Genomic DNA, 19894 nt, shown 5'->3' with positions numbered 1-19894 from the left:
GAGAATTGGCCGAATATTTCATTTTTAGCGTTCGGTGTCGTGATTGCGCCTCGAAGGACCTGAATTAGGCGCGAAGCACCTCGATGAGAGGAAATGGCCCTTCTGGCGGAACGAGTTTAGAACTGGAGATTCGGCCGAAGAGACACGGAACAATTCATCAAAAACCCCGTGTTGAATCGCGATTAAGTCCTCCACCACCTCAATAAATAACGCAACAGGAAGCCACTCTAGGGATATAAATTTATAGCCTCTCAAAACGCTATCAGTTTCCTGAAGTTTTTCTCTTTTACCACTTCAGGTTCCGAGAAAATGGGTTCGGAATCCCGCCGGATTCCGTCCAGAAAACGCAAAAATCGTATCGATTAAATTAGCTCGTTAGGGCTTAAACTTAATGCTGTACATATTTAAAAAGTACGGCGAACGTGCTTCACCGCTCGGTTTTTCCCTTTTTAAAGTTACGGAAGCGTAAATTGTCAACTGACGTAGTTAACGTTGATTCGTACGGTAATGTAGTCAAAGCCTCTCGGATATAACGTAGTTATCCTGTAATTAAAAAAGTCAACGCTTTGAGTTTCAAGCTTTAAAGTTCTGCTTTCCGCACTGGCCTCGCCCGTTCGAAAATATTCTTATTGCATTAAAAATCTAAGCTAATCCTATTATGCAAACGCACAAGTAACGTTGGTGTGCGGCAACAACGCGCCGATGCCTCTATTATCAGCCACTCTCGGATGGCCAACGTCGACCACGCCGTTTCGCAATTTCGACGAAGTGGCCCGCTCGCGCGCCAGATCCACGTCCCATTGACCGCGCTCCGAAATCGAGCTGGTCGTATTTGCCGAAGTTCAGTTTCGAAAATGCCCGTTTGAAAGTTGAAAATTTCGCATTTGCCCGTTGGGAAAATCAAATCCGTAGCCGGCGAAGACCGGAACGCCGATAGAGGACCGCCCAAGCTACCCTACAACCTGAGGTGATGCGCGTCTGATATTGCCACAATTGGGTTATGAAAGCTCCATTGTTGACTAATGGACTTCCTGAGAATCGGCCATTTTGCCGAATCTTCAAATATCCACAACAAAGGCGCGCCAGCGATTTTTATGTGACGTCATTTGTGAAATCCGTGAGTAGTGTACCGAGCCTCGTCCTAGGAGAGTCGGCCGGCGATGCGCCAGACCACGTGCCTCCGCGATTTTAATGAACGATATGGCCTGCCAGTTTTCCAAACTTAAGTTCAATTGACTGGTAGACGCGTTTCGCTGTTCCACCCGAGGAAACTTAATATTCAAATTAATTATCCAAACTTGCGACATGCCGAGATTGGTCCCTCGGGAAAGCTGTTTCGGCATCATCAAGCGACTCGATATTTCAGGGAATTTTAGGGAACAAGTTACCCCGCCTTGTGGATGTTTCGCTATTACTCGTCGACGACGTAATTTTCCCTCTTTAGAGGGGCTTTTGAGGATTTTAAAGCGACTTATTTCGCGGGCCGAGCCCCGCCCCTGGCGAGGGGCTGTGTATCAATGTTTTCCCTTGAAATGCTGTTGTACATTGGCAGTCAATGTGAGTGCAAGAGAGACGGAGCTTTCGGGAGATTGGCAGGAAAAAACGGAAAAACATCGCTGGGGCGACATTTTTTTGTGGATACATTTCGTGGCGCATTATACGTTTCGTGTCGGTTTTGATTCCGACTTCTTATCGTCCCGTTTGTGAGAACAAAAAAAAAAAAAAAAAAAAAAAAAATCATTCAAGCGGACCTAGGTCTGGCGGGCTCGGGGGCCGTTCTATTAGTTTGCAACGATTTCAAGCAGTTCTGTAGCAATCTAGTTTTTTAGTGATATCCAAAATTAGCGAATATGCACATAATTAACAATACAAATAATTCAAACGGTGGACGTTGTCACAAACGCCCGGGAACGATAATTATGTCGTATCTACGCATAGATCATTCGCGCTAATTTATTATTGTTATGTTGATTAATTTACATTAAGTTCCGCGTTGCTGCGCGTGACTGATACTCAATTGCTGTGATTTCCTTAAATTTGAGTCAGCGGTGAGGCATTGAGTAAGGAGTCAATTTGAATGTACATTTTTCATTACTATCATCTTTATCGGACGTAGAGACGTGATCAGTCACCGGGGCAATGAAAAATTGCACTTGATGTGCGATGTTTCCTTATCGTATGTTGCAACACATATTTTATAGCAAGTTGACGTGCGCAGCTGCTCAGGGACACCTGAAGAACAGTCCAAACCCTCATTTCCCTCAATTTCTCTCTGCTTAGAAATTGATTTTCCCTTCTGGAAATATATCTTGGCTTTGGCAATAAGACAGCTTCTGGTGCTTTTTCCCTCATGACAATCGAAGGGGAAATAAATGGTTCGCAGTTGATGTTTGAAACGTACATTATAGAGGTCGCTGGTGACAGACGACGTTTCGAGGTTTAGACGCCAATTAGGGCAAGTATGAAATCATCTAAGATTGGGTCTTAATTCCGTTTGAATAAATTTCCATTTAAATGGAGAATTTAGGCGTCTAGGTGGGGAGACGTTCGGCGGATGTGCAGTTTACCTACGAAATCTATGCGACACAATTATTGTGATTGCTTGCACGCCACTGGCACTTGCGAGTAATAAAGTTCAAAAATGTTGCTTCGAAAACTTTTCCGATTATTTTTCGAAGAAACGAACGCAGACGCGCTGGGCCAAACCTGTGGCGGTGCAAATGGGCTTATAGGTGGGTAATTGGGGCGAAATTTGCGAGTTTGTTTATTAAAAAGCCAGCGTCGCGCTCGAAGCCCTTCGAGGCGGCTCGCTACGGGGTACGCGTGGGGGCTGGGCAGGCCCGAAGGGTGTTACGGTTTTTAAGGAGCTGCGTACTATTTCGAAACGGACAGTTACGCGAAGGTGTGTCCTGAAATTAGCCGTGTCCGCGGTGCAGGGTGTTAAATATATTTAAAAAAAAAATCTTTTATCGAAGCTCGGCATACCTGCACGGCACAGTTCTCTTCAGTTTAAGGGGCAATGCCGCGGCCGCGGACGTGCGCAGAGGTTCCTTAAAGGGATAAGCATATTTAATGACAATGACAATGAACAAGACAGAGGCGTGCGTTATCGCGAATGGCGGCCATTTTCGACAACTGGTGTGATGCATGTAACGTGTCCGATTTTGAAAATGCCAGTGGCGTGCCCCCATCTTCAATAAAAATTAACGCGGTGACCCCTCCGCACGTCCATGGTCACAGCATCTGTCTTTAAACACAACAGAGACGTACTAATGTGCAGCTGCTCCGATTCGCAGTAAAGCATCTTGGGCGATTTTAGAAACACGAAGGAAAGCGTGACATGTTTAACGCCCTGTATCTCGCAAATGAGTCATTCCGGGACTCGCGTTCATACAGCACTTTCGCCTTAGAATAATCGGGAGGATCGGCTCGTTTGACATCGGTACACCCTTAGGGACCGCACTGTACAACGTATCTAGAATTGCTTTAACAATGTTGCCGGATTCGATCGATAACATATCGACGCAGGAATGTGTATCGTCATTACCTGAAAAGCGATTCTCGTAAAATTCCCTAAAAGCGCAAATTTTGCAAATGAAAATCCCTGAAATTTGACTTTAATTGAGGGTAATCGCGGAGAGTGGAACAACCCGAAACAGAACTGGGTGTTTCGGGGGGCGACTCGCGGGCCCGATGATGCGGGGAGGTGGCCTAGGTGGGAAAAAAAATCCTGAACTAGCCCGACTCGAATTTTCCCCCGAAATTAGCCATGCAGGGAAGCTTCGCGTTTAAGGGATGCCGGAGCGCCCTTAACCGAGCAAAGAGTTCTCCATATATCACATTCATTTTTATCTTTCTGCAACTTAAATTTCCATAAAGTCCGCGCGTTTCAGCGGAATTATGGAAACAAGTGGATGGTGAAATTAGACCTAAACATTATTCTTTGCCATGGACTTGCAAACGAGGTTTAACGAACTGAAGCCCACTGAATATCAAGAACATTTCGGAATTCTTTGGGAACTTTAGGCCGAAACCCCATTTAGCCATTTTCACCTCGCAACACCTTAATGACCCGCTTTGCAACGGCTCGACACAAACATTCAACGAAGTTATTTATAATACTTTAGCTATTAACATAAAATCAATAGTATATTGCATGCGGCATGAAGACTGTTTCATGCGAAATGGGGTGCAGTTTTTCGTTCTGTTTGCTCTAACACCTCGGGATTCGCGAGCGGAGCCCCTAGAGGAATTATTTATGAGTTTGTGTATATCATAAATCCCCCGCAAGAATATGTGATCGCTCATAATTCAGCAAAAACAATTTTAGACCGTTAGTGGTTTGGGATCGAATTAAACTTGTCAGCCCGTCCGGATTGGCCCTTTTCAATGCCAAAATTTCATTATGTTTCACTTCAGGTCAAGTCTTTGTCGAAGAGGGCAATTATTTGGGAATTATCGTCATCCTCGGTGCCTCTCGATTACGCCGGGGAAAAATTGGCCGAATTAGAGCCCGGCCGGGTCAAATATTACATTGCCATTTTCATATAATGCGGGGGGACTTTTGTTTGAGAACTCCCGTCCCTCGTCGGCCAATAGAGAAAAGCATTCTGCATGTTTCCAACAGCCGCAAGGCCTCGGTCTCGCAATTAAAACTCGCCATTTTAATGAGCTCTGCTGTTGGCTGTATCAATATTGCAACTGAACGTACCGGGTGTCCGAAAAGCATGCCGACAAGCTTTGAGGGGCGACGGGAGACGTCGACGCAAACTTTTTTTCTTCAATAAATGCCCGCACGTAAAACCGGAAAGTGCGTCAGTTTCTCGTTTGGCAAAAGTTGCCGACGCGCACCGGTGGATTGCGCGAGGAGGTCTTGCGGCTTGGCCCGTGCGCCCTCCCGATCTGAGCACACCGGATTTTTCGCTTTGGCGCTGTCCTCAATCGCCGGTCCACGAAACTAATAAGAGAAATTTCTTTCAAAGAATAGCACACGCGTCTGGAACCGTTCCCAGATTATTCTACAGGGTCCGCGAGCCAATGGGCCAACGGTGCGGCCGTTGAATTGAAGCGAACGGTCAACACTTCGAGCGATTACTTTAAGAAATCGGTTGTGTCAACCATGCAACGCTTAAACGATCAAATCGCAACAACCAAAAGCACGTTAAGCCGTTTCGGCTCAAGCGGCTCATTTGCAGGTGTACGTTCGTTCGAGGCATTGACGTTTGTCGCCACCACCGAACTTGGAGTTTGTCAGTATATTTTTGGGACACCCGTATTACGGACTCCTTTCCCATCAGCAATTTCGGTCGCAAACAGGCCGTTTTGCGCTTGCCGTTTCGCCCAAATTTGCCTTCTGGGGACTTCAAATTTCACGGAAGACCTCGCGTGTGATACCAGTCACAGTCTTGATCGTTTATCGACATTTCAAGACAATAATGCCTCGCGTTATGGCTCTTTGGGGTTAATCGGCAAGAGGCACAATGCTCCATTGTTGCCGTCGAGGCTTTGTGCCGTGAAGGTGGACCTGAGGAAGTAGGATCGAGGCCCGTGTCGGTTCCAAGATCAATGGAAAGAAATCGACGGTTCGCGGGAGGAGAGATAAGATCGTCGAGAGGAAAACCAAATTTTGTAACTTTTCAATTCGCCAGGTCTTTAAGGGCGAATTTCCGTATGACAGTGAGGGAGTTTAAGGGCGATTATCTGGGAACTCGTAAATTTGTCGTCACAGCTTCTGGGTCATAAAAACTCGATACAGTTTTACGGTCTTTTCAGTGCCTAAGCTCAGTTCGACTGCATGAACCGCAGTTTTTGCTTATTTTACGATCAAGACACGATCGTAAATGAAATTATACATGAGTCGAGGGAATTTGTCCTTAAAAACACCCCTTTCGGTGCGTTATTCCTAAAAAAAAATCGATATTTTTCGGCTACGATCCGAGACCGGGTCCCGAGACTCAGGGGCGTGTTGTCGTCGCAAAGGGCAAATTGTTCCGCGCCGCTCTGCATTCGAAAAGTTTCTGTGCCATTCGATAAACAGAGGCGCCGCCGTTTCTCGCATAATTTGAAAATTCCACGAACTCTCCGCGAAACTCGGCGTCGAAAAATCGTACTTTCCAAATCAATGGCGGGCCCCCAGGGGGGTAAAAAAAAAAAAAAAAAAAAAAAAAAAAAAAAAAAAAAAGTCAGGGGAATCGGGGATTTGCGTCGACGTGCACTTGAAAACGCCCTCCTCCCCAGGGGAGGCAGGTACGCCACTGGTTTTCGTGTGAGTTCGAAGGTTTTGCGCGCTCTTCAATTTTGCGAGGCAGAAACTTGTGGGTTGAGGGGTCGTTGCCGAAGATGATCTTGGGCCAAATGAAAAACGTCTAACTTCCGACCGAACGATCTCCGAAGATTCATTTTAAAACGTTCCATGTGGAGGTTGCGAATCGAGGATTATTATGTCGAAAACAAAGCCAATAACGCTGAGAAACAGCGACGTTAGCAAATAGCTGCACTGTAGCTAGACCTAACTCAATTCCGTTCTCCGAACTTAAAATTGGATAAACCTTTTATATAAAAGTTCCCTCTAAACTCGGACGTCTTCGGGGAGCGCCGTTAATGGTATTAATTCGGAAACAGGATTATTTAACGGAGTTCCGTTAAAAGGCGGCTTTCGCCCTAAATGCAGCCCCGGTTTTTGCTAATCAAAACAAATTCCTTTCAAGTTTAACAAGGTGTGTGGTGGGGAAATGCCTCCCACAGGTGCTGGTGAATGCGGAAAAACTTGGAGCAATCGGAGGGGTTCCCAGGGGAGTCAAGTTCATTTGTCTTATTTTTCGATCATCTCGAGCGTCCGCCTTAAGGCAACTCCGAATTATTCTGGACTAAAAAAGACGCTTTCAGAGTTTCATCATGGAGGGATATTTTTCTTAGTTTCTTGTTATGGGCAGCTATTGTTGTCCCGGAGCACTCTCATTACTGCGCTTTTATGGCAACGTCTATTGTTGCCAAATCTGGACCAGACCAACCTCGACATTGGAAAATTTCAGATTTAATACTTATGTCGAACACATGCTCACGTATGCGATTCGGGGAGAATGCGTCGCCCTAGACGAGCCTAAATAGGGGGGGGGGGGGGGCTTTTCGTGTGGAAATTCATCATTTTTTTTTGTCCATTAAAAGCGACATGGGTCCCTGCGTCGATATATTATCGATTAATCCTGGCAATATTATTAAAAGAGCTCGGAATAAAATGTCATTGCGTCCTTTGATTTCACGTTTGAGAAGGGCAAAACCTCAAAGAAAAGGGGATGACACTTCAAGTTTAATCAAGGGCCATACAGTGGTGCCCTGAAATTATCCCTTTCAGAACTCCCTCGGTACGATCCTGGCGGTTAATCAAACTAAAATATCAGCGCAACGAACCTCCATCTTTTCACGCACATATTTGAGCTTTGAACCAGCAGACGTCAGTGGCGCAGTCGGGTGACGAAAATTTTTATGCATTTCTGACGTATACAGGGCGTAGTGGAGGACATCGATGCGAATTTCATTTTTAACGCCTGCAAAACGAGAACCACGCTAATTTCTTATTTGGAGAGCTCGCCGACGTGCACCAACGCGTGTGAGGAGGAGGCCCTGCCGCCTGGCCCGCGCGTCGTCCCGACCTGGACACCCTGAACAGTTTTCCTTCGGGGTTATCTCAGATCTCTGGCCGACGAAACGCCCACGCGCAATAAGAAAGATGTCTCAGGAAGAATAATGGCCAGGTGCGCAGCTGTTTCTGGGGTATTCCGTAGGGTCCGCGAGTCTATGCACCGAGGGCGCAAGCCAGTGGTCAGCATTCCGAGCGGCTACCGTGCCCCATCGCCCCTTTATCGACAAATTGACGTCTGACACGAACAAGGAATGATTGTAGGTACCAAAACCATAGTGCCCCTTTCCTGCCCATTTGCGGGCACACGTTCGCCTAAGAAAAAAGTTTTTATTGATGCCTCCCGCCACCCCTTAAACTTCGTCACGTGAAACACCCTCTATAAACAAGGGTTGACTACATCCCAAGTTTGAGCTTGAAATAATCATCGAGGATTAAATTTTGTCGTTGTTTAAATCGCAATTAGCAACTCTGCCTCCTACGCCCGTGACTTGTTGGAACATTATTTCAAAGGGCTGCGTCTTGGAAAGTCAGTGGCGGGGGTGGTTCGGTTAGTAGTAGTAATAAATTTTCAAAACAAAGTGGTCTTTTTAACGGGCGACTATCGCGGGCTTCAATATGTCTCTGCTTGCGTCCCTCGCCCGCGGTTTGTTCCAGTTTAACAAGGGGCTCTGCGTGGAGAACGCTCCGTTGCGGCATGAAATCGCTCTACCATTTTTCATCTGTCTCAACCATAATTCTTCATTACATATGTCCGGATTTCCGATTAAAAAAATTACTCTCGCCCTACGACGTTTCGGCTATAAGTTACGGCCCCCCTCAGTGCTGAATGGAGCAGCCCGCCAAACTCCGAATGATAAAATAATAATTCCGCCACTAAAGACACAAAACACGCTTATAAACTCCCTCCGGAAAACGAAGTTTACCTCGTCTTTATGAAGTTTTATCAGCTTTCGAGATATCGATCAACACTCTCGAAGGGATCGTGTTGAAATAACTCCGTTATTCGACCTCGAGGTAATCTTTTAACCTCGCTTTTTGTTTTGCGACCGTCCGGGAGATAATTATAAACCTCCGAAAGTTGTTTGGTAACCTGCCCTGGGGGAGGTTGAAATGCCACATGAGGTTTGAGCACTATGTTGGCTTATTAAGACAAATGACGCTGACTAAGCTGCAGGATGGCACAGCAGGAAAACGTCCTAATCTTTCCAACAAATTTATTTTTAATCCCGCCAACTCGTATGGAAATGTTCCCCGGATTTATGGAGCGTGATACCTCCGGTAAAAACGCCGTCTATAAAATATTTATGGATCACACAAAAAGCACGATTTCCACTACTTTTCATTCGGGCAAACACAGACGCAAAGGTTTCTGTGCGGCCTAATAGGATCTGTAATAATAATCACTCTTTTATTCTCAATTTGTAGAGAATATTGTGAGATAAAATCCGCGAAAGACGACCTAAATTGAGATTTTATGCAGAGACTTCGAGTTCCTTAAAATTTCCTTTGATATTTCCCGATTTCCGTCTGAACTTATGGAGAAGAGAGTACCTCAAAAATGCCCGTAAACGTATCCAACATTAAGATTCTGAGCAGAGACTTGAAGAACCCCAGAGTTTAAACCTAAATTTCCAGATTTCCACCGCAGCATATACAAGGCGATTTTTTTAGCTCGCCGACGAGGTGGGGCGAACGAAAGGCGGACTCGTTTTAAGGGAGAAGCTTGACGCAGACACGTGCCCGACTGCGATTATTTACGATTTAGAGGTCTTCAGTAATTGGTAATGCCTGCCCAGCTTCATGTCCGCCGCGCCTTCCCGACTTAAGTCCGGTGGATTTCCGTTTGCGGGGTCACACGATGGGTTCGGGCGAAAAATTCATCGCTTCGTCGTTGTGACGTGGGCATTCGCAGAGAGGGACACTTCGAGCGGCTGCTACGGTATTATCAATTTCAATCAGTTCTGCAATTTTTTGTAATAAATAGGTGATATGCGGAGAACCCCGAAATCTCCCGAATTTCTTGAATAATCGAAATCGGACATATGCCCGTCTGAAGTCACTTTTTAATGACCTCACCTTGCATCACGTTTTTGGGGAGCCGGGAAACCACCTTGTGGAGAATGGACGAGCTTAAAAACCTGGCGAAGCTGACTTTAATTGAGCTTGAAAACCCCAATTAATAGACAATAGACGAGCTAAAAATCTTGAAAAACCGACTTCCATTCAGCTTTTATGAGAAGGGTTTGACGCCCTAAAATTTCTCTTGAAGCTTCTCTGGAATTTCAACCTTCAACTTATAGAGATTAATGTGCTTAAAGAGAGTTCTACGCTCTTAAATCCCACCTTGAAATTTCCCGATTTGTGAATGGAGTGAGAGTGGAGCGGGTTAAAACTCCTGAAAACTTTTATTGAAATTCGTCGATTCCGGCCTCGATTAGAAGAGTTAAAACCCCTAAAAACTGCCCATAAATGTTTTCGTTAGAATGCTTAATGCTCTTCAAAAGACCCCTTGAAATTTTCCTATTTGTCGGATTTCTTTAATTTTTTACGGAGGATAAAAACCTTTAGAAATCCGATTTTTCCTTTCGAAAGTGGTTTTTATCCGGACAAACACAGGCGCAAGAGTTTACGTGCAGCTTAACAGGATCTATAATAGTAATCACTTTTGGACCAGCTAATTAGACCACAATAATGGAAACTGTGTGTCCAGGAGGATTAATTATTTACACCCCCAAAAAAGCGGGTCCTAAACACCAACCAGGACGGGACAAATGGAAATTTTGGGACAAAAAGTTAAATCCGAAAACGTAATCAGGCAGGAGGATTAGCAAAAAGTCCTCTGGTGAAGATAGGACAAATATAAATAATAACAGGGGGGTTAGTGTATGTAGCTAATGATCGCTAGGGGGTGTCCCTGGTTGCCGGGATTATCCAGAGTGATGAGGGTAATGCAGAAAATCTTTCGCAACCGAACTGAAACTATTTCAGTAAATAACCAATAACCGCGGAATTACTGAAAACGGAGGGAAACTTTGAATATCTGCAGAGATCGAAAATCCACCCTAAACATCCCGATCGGGGGCTGCTCCGGCCTAAAACGCAAATCTAATTAATTTCGCTGCAGACGTGCGGGCACTAATTGCAAATGGCAGCTTGTTGCTTGGACAATGTCCATTACCCCAAACCAAAGGAATCGAATTTGCTGCCAATTCCTGTAGAGGCGAGAACGAAGTATTTCGTACACTCTTTTAATTGAATTTGACCGTAAATACTCTTCAGGGGAATTTACTGCAATTGAACTCAACGAAAGGCTTTTTACGCCGGATTTGCGGCCGCAACTGCCACTTGACAAATCCGAGGAAAACTAGCGAATTCCAGGTTTCACTCACACACTAAAAACCGCCTTAAGACAGGATATTGCAGTTTACCTAGCAGAAGCTATTTACCAAGTTCCTGTTTCGCCTCGAAATCCCAAGAGACGGTTGCAACGCTGCAAACCCCGGCGGCCATTTTTTAAAGTGGTTTTCTCGGTTTGCTCTAAATGCAACTCCTGTTTATTGAGCCTCTGTGTTTCTCTGTATTAAACTCGCTTTTGGATTAAATTCGAGGAGTACGTAGCCACCACAACTGCGTTCGAAATAATGCAACAGCTCTAAGTGCTAGATAGACAAGTGGCAATTGACGTGACAGCTTTGACAGGTGTCATGCGCTACTGAGACCTGAAGATGCTCAAATTTGAAGTTGGGTACTGGTTTAACTTCGCGAAATTAATTTACAGAGATAATTTGTAGGGAATGGTGCGGCTCGAATGCGCTGAGAAACTCACTTTAATCGAGGTTTAATGAAGACCCTTAGAACCACTCAAAACTGGCAATAAAATTTCCCAATTTAATCTCCGCTCACGAAGAATAGTGTTGAGTGTTGTGAATATTTGTAAGAATTGAATGGCCTGAAAACTTCCCCATTGTCATATTCTCGAAGAGACTTCTAATCCTACCCCAACTTTAACCACAGTTCCTCCGCTGGCGAAGTTAGTAGTTCGATAGAGTATATAACTTCCATTTCAGTCCTAATTTTCTAATGAAACACCTTTTTTCCTCTCGACAGAAAACAATGGGACATTATCATCAATAAAACGTGTCTAAACTTGAGTTTTCTACTAGAGAATATGCTAAATTATCACTTTAACAATTCGTCGATACAGCAAACTTTTGTCCGGCTCCTCAAATCGGTCGTATCTGGGCGCAAATTTGCAGTACATTTAAAACCAGAGAAAACCGTGAAATAACCCCTCAAGACACGGAGCTTTAATGAATCAATCAGAAGAGCCTTCTTAAATGAATCGATTTATCCCCCATTTATGTCTACAGAGAAACGCAAATAATATCTATCTGAACTAACTTCATTATTCAACTTCAACATTACATTACCCACACACCAAACTTAGATGTGATTGCGTATACTCGTATGTGTTCCGATGTATGTAATAACTTATTCCATTTAACTTTAAAATTAGATGCTTTTATATGTGCGGAAACTTCAGTGGAAATTATTATTAAATATGTAATGGAGCCACTACAACAAACGACCCGATCGGACTCAGAGAGGTCTCAGAGGAACCAAGAAATTTCAATATGATAACTTCGATTGCTCGTAGCATTTTAGGACGATGCAGAAGAACAGTTTACGAATTATTCAAACTCAGCTCCCCTCTCTAAAAGCTGTTGGGAGGCTCAGAGGGGCCTCAGAACGCGAAGGGCAATTTTTAGTTTCACTTTCCGGGTAATGTGCAATGCAGACCTAATGTTTTTTTTTTAGCTTAACTCCGCACACGGAAACTCCCTGGAAGACTCAGAAGGGCCTCAGCACAACTAGAGTAACTTTTTGGTTCCTCGTTGTCTGTCATGGAACGCCCTTAAGATTCTCAGAAGGATGAAAATGATAGTTCGGGTTGATTAGTCACTCAGGGCAATGAGGGATCGGAGTTGGCGAATTCTCGTAATAAATTGCTACGCACTTTACCGGCTTTATACCCCTCTTTCTCCGCAAACAGGACATAATGGAAAGTACTAAAAATTATAGAACCCAAAACTGCTTCCTCTGAGTTAATAACAGAGTATATCTAGAAAGGTTAAAGTGTAGGTTTCAAGCGCCCAAAGGGAAATCCCTTTTAAATGTTAAAGACAATTGCAGCGACTTTTAGGGCCAGAACACTCATTTTCGGTTTGCACTAGTCCTAATTCCACTTTCCAGACAAACAACGCATCGATATCTATTTATAAGCAAAAGAAACTGGAGCCGGAACGTCACCGGGCATAAAATATGAGATTAGATTTATCAATGACAAAGAAAGGGTCCTGCGAAAAATTCGGTTTTTAGGACGAACCTGAGCCTGTTTCATTCAATTTTTTTTTGAAGATAATGGATTACTGCTCAAACGCTCCTTCACGTGCGGGTAAAAAAATAACCTGAACTTACCCTCTTAGGTGGCCGAATTCGCGCTAGTTCAAAGTTCAATCATGCCAATAGATCGAAAGGGCGGTAAAGTTTAAATCCGAGTCACGTGACACGAATCGCCACGTTCGAGCGATCGGAATCGTTCGGCAGCGACGCTGTTACGTGGGACGACGCCGATTGACGACTGAATATTTTCTTTGGGGGGTGAAAACTGATGTCTCGGTCTTACGCATGAGCTTTATATGAGGCAGATACTTATTAAAGTTTTTTTTTTTTATTGAAAATGGTGAAATGTGTAACGAAGGGAATTAAAAATTTGGGACCCGTCCGGGAGACGAACCCGACTGCTCTTGTCCAAATAAAATGTTTTCTTATTTGCCTCGATTCTCTGATGCAGAGCAATCCGGATCCTCGGGAAATTAAATTTTCCCAAGCTTAAAACCTTTTTATACCTATTTAGAGGGAAACGTCGACGTCCACATCTCAACGAAGTTTTTCTTTTTGATTGAAAACATTTCTCATTTTTCTTTGTTCCTTCGTCAGCAAGCGGGCGTTTTTCATTGGAACATTCATAAATTTCAAATCTATTCGTTTTAATTAAGGAAGCAATTGCCCGTATGGGCCGCAGATGGTAAACATGGTAATCACGGACGCAAGAACCGCGAATTTTATCATGATAAACTACATAGCGGCGTAAGCCTTTGAACTGGGGTAATCAACAACGAAAAGGGCCCATTGGAAGGGTTTATTATTAATTAAGCCTCGGTTAGACCTCTAAACACTAGATCGATCGATAGCCCCCGAAGAAAACTCCCAATACATTCCCTACTCTCATTTAAAATATATTCTAATGAATTGGTACGAATTACTTTGAATTCATTGGTTTGAAACTTAATTAGTAACCTAATCATTACAAACAATTTACAATTCTTGCACGCATTCAACCATGTCGAATTCACTGAGAAATTCACGCCTACCTTAGTCGCCATTTTGCCCCATTCCTATTAAAACCCTCTTGTTCATTCCTAATACAAAACCATAGTGCCATCTATACGCCTTTGTCTCGACATACTCAATACTAAGAAATCAGCTGTTCTTGACAATGACAATAGCATTTCGCTTCAACATCAAACAACCATAATTTTTCCAGAATTTTTATCGAGAAATACGAAATTTCAGTTTTTTTTTTTCGATAAATTTATAACAAAACGTGTGCTTGAGGTCGCAAAGACGCCTCGATCATCAATACCAAAGGGCACAGCCTCATATTTGCTACTCTAATTGTAAATTTCTGCGTTACGATCTCAAGAGGGTGATGTTCCTTCACTTGGAAATTGAAAGAATTGGGATGATATCATGGATAAATCCTCGGAAGTCACCAATTCCATGAATTTTACCGCCGCTGAGTTTGCTTTGGGCCGGCAAAGATGCCGCAAATGGGCCTGTCTCATCACCCAGCAGGTAAGTGCCTCCCAGTTGACCCATACTAACAAACTGGACAGATTTCTCATTTAAATTGTCTCATTTTTGTGGTGCTTCTAGCTCCGGCTGCGTCACATCTACCAAATCTTCACCTACAACATTTCTGAGGACCGCAAAGCCTCTTACTATTTCACCTTACATAACACCCCAATGTCCTCCCCCTTCTATACTAGCGAGCCTGTGCAGGGCCAGCACCCTAAATGGGGAGAGCTTCGGTTCAATCCTTCTATACAAACCAACTTGTCTGGGATAGTAATAAGGGTGTGGAAAACCACCAAAAATGAAGATCAAATCGTTTTGACTTGGGGAGTGAATTTCTCAGGTCTTGTTTATCTAGGCAACAAAATCACTGTTCTGCAGCCCAAATACTTCAAAGCCAACACTGTGATATTCTTCATGCAAGGTGCTTACTTTACTAGTCAGGATTATGTGCAAATGGAGCTTGAAAAGTCTCTGCCCTTCCAGAAAAACCTGAATTTGATAGAAACAGCTCGTAATGAGCAAGTTTTGTACAGAAGGGTGGCAGTGAAAGCTCTTAAGGGGGAGGTGGCTATTAGCTACACCTTGGAAAAACTACAAAGACTGCAGGATTTGCAAAGGGAAATCAATAGCAAAAAAGAGGATGTTAAAAGTGTCAAAGAAAGAATTAAAAAAGCATCCGAAAGAGAGCAGGAAATGGATCATTTACAAGCTATGAGCAGTAGCATTAGATATGCTCCTCAATTGCTGACAATGAATTCACTGAATAAAATGTTGCATGAGAAGCCCACAAAACTTGAACGCAAGCAAATGACTGAATTTAGCAGGAAGATAGAGACTTGTCGGTTCAGACTAAGGCTGCTTTATGAGGAAAGGGATAAAATGAGTGCCAATTTGAGGAGGTTGAAGCAGATAGAGTCTAAGTTTGTGGAAGACAATGAAGAGAAAAGTGAGTTGTTTCTATTTAGATTTATACAAGAATATTTTGGACATTTTTTGACTATTTTTTCTATATCTAGTTTGGTTTTCCATATTTGAAAAATACAATTAATGTCCTTTACTTTTGATGGTCAGATAATTCGGAAAAAGATGGTTTATACTTGTACTTTCAAAATCTCACATATACATTTTTCTTTTTTTCAGACTCGAATTTAATGTCACTTTACCACATCTTGAGCAAAGAATCTCATCAATGGGAAGAGTACAAACAAAGAACTTCTCAGCTTAAAGATTATTTCCTATTGGTCAGTGAACAGCTGTGGCTGAGACAACATGATCTGTTGAAAGAACTACTTTTTATCTATCCCATTGATAAGCAAATCAATGAGAATAAGTACACTATGCTGGGCATACATCTGCCTGACTCAGAGTTGCTTCTAGGTAAGAAATATATTGACATGTGTGGAAAATTATTTTGTCAAAAGTCAAGTTATTAGATTGCCAAGACCCGGGTGTGTCAGTTGTGCTAGGCTATGTTTGCCATGTCTTGGTCATGTGCTCAATGATCTTGCAAGTTCCTTTAAGGCACCCGATGAGGCACTTTGGGTCTAGATCACTGATCTATGATCAAGTTTACCCTGACATTCCAGATAAGGAACGCGAGTAAGTAATTTAATTGAAATTTTGCTCCAGAGTAACTTAACATTTGGGTGCGTAGGTTTCCCCTCTACACTAAAGGCAAAGATCGCGCCCATTTCAGTTATGCAGTATTCCTTCTCAATAAAAATATCAGCCAACTCAGATGGTACCTGCATCACAATTTGACAGTAGATTTAAAGGAGACACTGAAGCATCTGCGCAGCTTTTTATTAGGCGCCAATTTGACTGATAAACTAAGGTAAAAAGGTTATTGAGTATTTACAGGTAACACTGACAACTCCTACAGATACGCGCCTCACCTCAAAATTGACAGGACTTTCGCATCCACCAATGTCACCAGTGGGACGTTAACAGGTGACAGCACTGTATCATTGGACAGGTTGGTTAGCCCGTCATCTGTTTCTAGCCTATCGAGTTCTAACTTAAACGACCCGTTATTAGGTAAAAAAAACCAAGAGCCCTTGTTTTGAAGTTGTTGTTTTTTTTTTTTTTATTAAACCAAATGTAACGGGTGGTCATTGAAATAACTGTGAACGTAGCGCGATGATTTAGCCATGTATTTATCATCAAAGTTCTAACAAACAGGTGAGACCTCATGAAATTATCCAAGACGTGTATGATATTTCAACGCCTACTTATGGTTTTTTTTTGTAATGATCACTCTGTATTTAATTTCGTTTTTTTTTTTTTTGTTTATTTAGCTGATGATTGAGATATAACTGCAGAATTTCTTTCTAGACAGAATTCAAGAGGCAATTAGAAGGGAACGTCTGGTGCCGGAGCGCAGCTCCGGCGCCCAGCCGAAAAGGTCCTTCAATATTTTTAAACTGTCTCCGAAGCGCGGCAGAAAGGAGCGCAACGTCAAGGGATCGAGCGAGACTTTAGCGGTGCCAGAGGCGTATCTGAATCGACAAATCAGTCAGGATTTATTTCATAGGTGCGCTTCTAGCGGATACCGATTTGACGATAGGGAGAGCGGTAGGTCATATAAGAGTCCAAGATGGCCTTAGTGATGCACATAACATTGATTTGCAACGGTGGCCATATTGGATTGATGTTTATTTTATTTATTGTGTAAGTGTTTATTTTAGTTTTGTTCAATGTTTTTATGTCTTCAGCTATTAAGGAGGAGAAATCCATTAGAATTGGACTAGGAATTGAGGAAATTAAGTCAATTCATGTGAGCTATATTCATTCGGATTCTATAGAAGAAGGTAAATGGATGAAATTTTGATTTTGAATCGGAATTATTTTTAATATTCGTTTTGATCGGGCTTATTTGATAGTCTCCTTTCAATTTCCCTTCCCCTGAACTTTCAGGTACAGATCCACTGGATCCTTCTTCAAACCTCGACGCCTTGGCGCCCTCGCGTTCCATAAACATTAATCGGGATCCAATTCCGTCCCCCTCTTGTCCACGAATCAGTCGCTCTGTGGACTCTTGCATCGACGACGACTCCTACAAAGACCTCGTCGCCTGTGATAGAAACAGCACTAGTGATATTAGTTTTAGGGATGTTCCGGTGTCCCTCGGAGAGCCACGCCTCTTGGAGCAGTGGCTTTCAGGTAAGGAAGCACTCAGCAGATTCTTAAAATTACGTAACAATTACTCTCTAGGCGATTCTGCTCTGTTCGCTTCGGGGGATTCTAAGGAGTGTTTGCGCGTGTCTTTGCGGGACATATCCAGTCCATTGACCGAGAGGACCAATCGCCTGTTGTCCAGTAATCAGTCATTTAATTTGGTGCGCCATAGGCCACTCGATTGAGACCCAAGAAGTTGCCAAATTTCACGGTTTTATAGTGATGCTTGTAGTGAGGGTGTTGCGATATGCGCAGTTGAGTCACATTCGAAATTATATATCATAATTTATTTGAAGGTATGAATTTAACTTACATTCACACACTCTTCTTGTTCTTGCAACTCACAGCCCTCCTCGGAACAGTCTTTACTTTCTGTCTCTCCCGCATACTCCTAACGTCCGGCTGTCGCACATTACTCTGGACCCGCTCTGCGGGTACCGCCACGTTGCTTCCGCTCTGCGCCATTGTAAAAATATTAGAGTCGACTTTGTTAACGTTCTCGATGCAGTATTTGTAGCTATGCGCATCCAGCAAGTTTCGATCATCCACCAGGATCCCTGGAGCGATCACGTTGAACATTTCTCTTGACCATTCGGGCACGCCCTCTTTAGAGTAAGCGTATTGCCAGGAGGGTATACCTAGAAACAAAGACTATTGAGTATATTATTATGAAGTATTTGACTTTCACCTAAATGGGCGATGCACATACGAAAATACGTGGTGAAATCGTCTGCCAGAAATGTGAATTGTTTCTGCCCGCTGCAGTAGAACCAAATAGTGGGTGCTGAGTAGGAGGTGGGGTAAACCAAAACCACATTGACGTTTTCGTCCACATTCGCCAGCTCAAAAACCTGCACGATCTACGTTTTCCTTCCTGGATAAACTAATAACGCTTATACCTTGCTCTCTCTCGATAAAGTTAGCGTCCAGGTCTTCCCGGTGCTCTGAACTTGTGCACTGTTCTTGGTTTCATACCCAAAAATCCTGGTAAGATCAGTTAAAGCATTTATCTGGATCGACCCTAATCTAAAATCCTTCTCCTCATCGCTAGGGCTGCGGTAGTCATAAGAAAATTCATAAGTAAAAAGGAACCCGTTAGTGGAGGAGAAAAAGGAACGCAAATCTTCCGGGAGAATCACTCCGTTGTTGTGTTCCCAAGCTCTTATATCCGCCTGTCTGTGAATCGATAGAAATAAATTCGGGGATTTCTGAAGCGAGCTAGGTACCACTAACCGCACTCCAGATATGCGTCTGAGGATCAGTTTTGACACGCAAGGATTGCGCTCCAGGACTTTGGAGAGGCCGAGCAGTAGATTTTCATAGAAGGAGTCCTCCGATACTTTATCCACCACGAATCCCATTTTTCTATAATAGGTAAATGCGGCGGTGAGGTGACGTTTTTTATTTTTAGAAAGGCGCGTGTCGAAAGTGGTGATTTGTGTGATCAGTTTGCTTTCATTTATTTGTAGGATGTACTCATTAACATTATGAGAAATTTTATTTTTACCCGAAAGCTAAACAAGAAAAACTGGAATGCCTAAATAAATAAGTCTTATCTATTGTCTACATTTTATACACACAACAAAGTCAAACTAACCACAGTTACTCTATTTTTCTAATGTCGTGATGTTTGTATTACAATTCCAATAACCAAGATGGCGCCTCAAACAATGTCCAATAATTTCGATTTATTTATTATTTTTCGCTAAGGTTTATTCAAAATTGCCTTCTAAAATACTTTAGTGAACTAACGCGAAGGGTTTTAAGTATTTTGAAAGGAACACTATTGAAAACAATTCTAAAAAGTGCAGGACAAAGTTGACCCGTGCTCTAGTATACTCTGAGTAAGCATTGCACATAAAATAACTACTTTCACCACTTACCTAAAGGATGCTAATATGTAATTTTAGTCGAACAAGGCCTTATTGAAGTTTTGCCTTGTCTTATTATCGATAAAACTGCATGATGATCGCATAATCAATAACGGAAAATTTCCCGCCGCGAGTTCATATTGCTTTTCCAATGCGCATGTCTTGAATGGAAGAAATGTCATTCACCATTGCGCTGTTGCCGGCCTTCCGCTTGTTTTTCTTGATTTTTAAAATTTTTTAATGGAATTTTTGATTTTCGATTATGTAATTGCCATTAATGCTATTA

At 43.0% G+C, this 19894-nt stretch overlaps 3 protein-coding genes across 7 annotated transcripts in view; 1 reads left to right on the top strand and 2 right to left on the bottom strand.

Annotated features, from left to right (window-relative positions):
* The window catches only part of Ccn, a 35494-nt gene extending 22209 nt beyond the window's left edge, over positions 1 to 13285 (bottom strand). For both annotated transcript variants that reach the window (XM_066300714.1, XM_066300716.1), the window contains exon 1: positions 13118 to 13285. The gene's annotated coding sequence lies outside the window, so the exon portion shown is untranslated. The remainder of the gene's footprint in view (positions 1 to 13117) is intronic.
* Positions 13286 to 13693: 408 nt separating this feature from the next.
* On the top strand, positions 13694 to 18032 carry Uvrag (UV-resistance associated gene). 2 transcript variants are annotated; one of them, XM_066300686.1, is made up of 10 exons: positions 13694 to 14557; positions 14639 to 15506; positions 15701 to 15937; positions 15982 to 16159; positions 16215 to 16394; positions 16443 to 16597; positions 16895 to 17134; positions 17248 to 17370; positions 17477 to 17722; positions 17774 to 18032. In XM_066300686.1, the coding sequence occupies exons 1-10, from the start codon at positions 14453 to 14455 to the stop codon at positions 17920 to 17922; spliced, it is 2481 nt and encodes an 826-aa protein (XP_066156783.1). In that variant the 5' UTR covers positions 13694 to 14452; the 3' UTR covers positions 17923 to 18032. The 2 variants fall into 2 exon arrangements, with proteins under 2 accessions (XP_066156783.1, XP_066156784.1); XM_066300687.1 differs by having other exon boundaries at positions 13773 to 14557; positions 15994 to 16159; positions 17275 to 17370.
* LOC136349272 (tubulin polyglutamylase complex subunit 2) lies at positions 18010 to 19747 on the bottom strand. 3 transcript variants are annotated; one of them, XM_066300718.1, is made up of 4 exons: positions 19621 to 19747; positions 18637 to 19102; positions 18426 to 18588; positions 18010 to 18375 (listed from the first exon to the last, which is right to left on the bottom strand). In XM_066300718.1, exons 2-4 carry the CDS (start codon positions 19096 to 19098, stop codon positions 18053 to 18055), a joined length of 948 nt encoding a protein of 315 aa, XP_066156815.1. In that variant the 5' UTR covers positions 19099 to 19102; positions 19621 to 19747; the 3' UTR covers positions 18010 to 18052. The 3 variants fall into 3 exon arrangements, with proteins under 3 accessions (XP_066156815.1, XP_066156817.1, XP_066156816.1); XM_066300720.1 differs by lacking the exon at positions 19621 to 19747 and having other exon boundaries at positions 18637 to 18913; positions 18971 to 19098; XM_066300719.1 differs by lacking the exon at positions 19621 to 19747 and having other exon boundaries at positions 18447 to 18588; positions 18637 to 19098.
* Positions 19748 to 19894: the final 147 nt, after the last annotated feature.

This window comes from Euwallacea fornicatus, chromosome 37 (genome assembly GCF_040115645.1).
Source record: "Euwallacea fornicatus isolate EFF26 chromosome 37, ASM4011564v1, whole genome shotgun sequence".
Taxonomy (NCBI): domain Eukaryota; kingdom Metazoa; phylum Arthropoda; class Insecta; order Coleoptera; family Curculionidae; genus Euwallacea; species Euwallacea fornicatus.
This window is presented reverse-complemented; position numbering and strand designations above follow the sequence as displayed.

Bases quoted from the DNA above. Each gene is read 5' to 3' on its own strand.
- Uvrag (XM_066300686.1), top strand. From the start codon at position 14,453: ATGGATAAATCCTCGGAAGTCACCAATTCCATGAATTTTACCGCCGCT. The intron at 15,938-15,981 runs GTAAGAAATATA...TTTTGTCAAAAG, and splicing joins TGACTCAGAGTTGCTTCTAG to TCAAGTTATTAGATTGCCAA. The intron at 16,598-16,894 runs GTAAAAAAAACC...ATTTCTTTCTAG, and splicing joins CTTAAACGACCCGTTATTAG to ACAGAATTCAAGAGGCAATT.
- LOC136349272 (XM_066300718.1), bottom strand. From the start codon at position 19,098: ATGGGATTCGTGGTGGATAAAGTATCGGAGGACTCCTTCTATGAAAAT. The intron at 18,589-18,636 runs GTATAAGCGTTA...TAGATCGTGCAG, and splicing joins CTTTATCGAGAGAGAGCAAG to GTTTTTGAGCTGGCGAATGT. The intron at 18,376-18,425 runs GTGAAAGTCAAA...CTTTGTTTCTAG, and splicing joins TATGTGCATCGCCCATTTAG to GTATACCCTCCTGGCAATAC.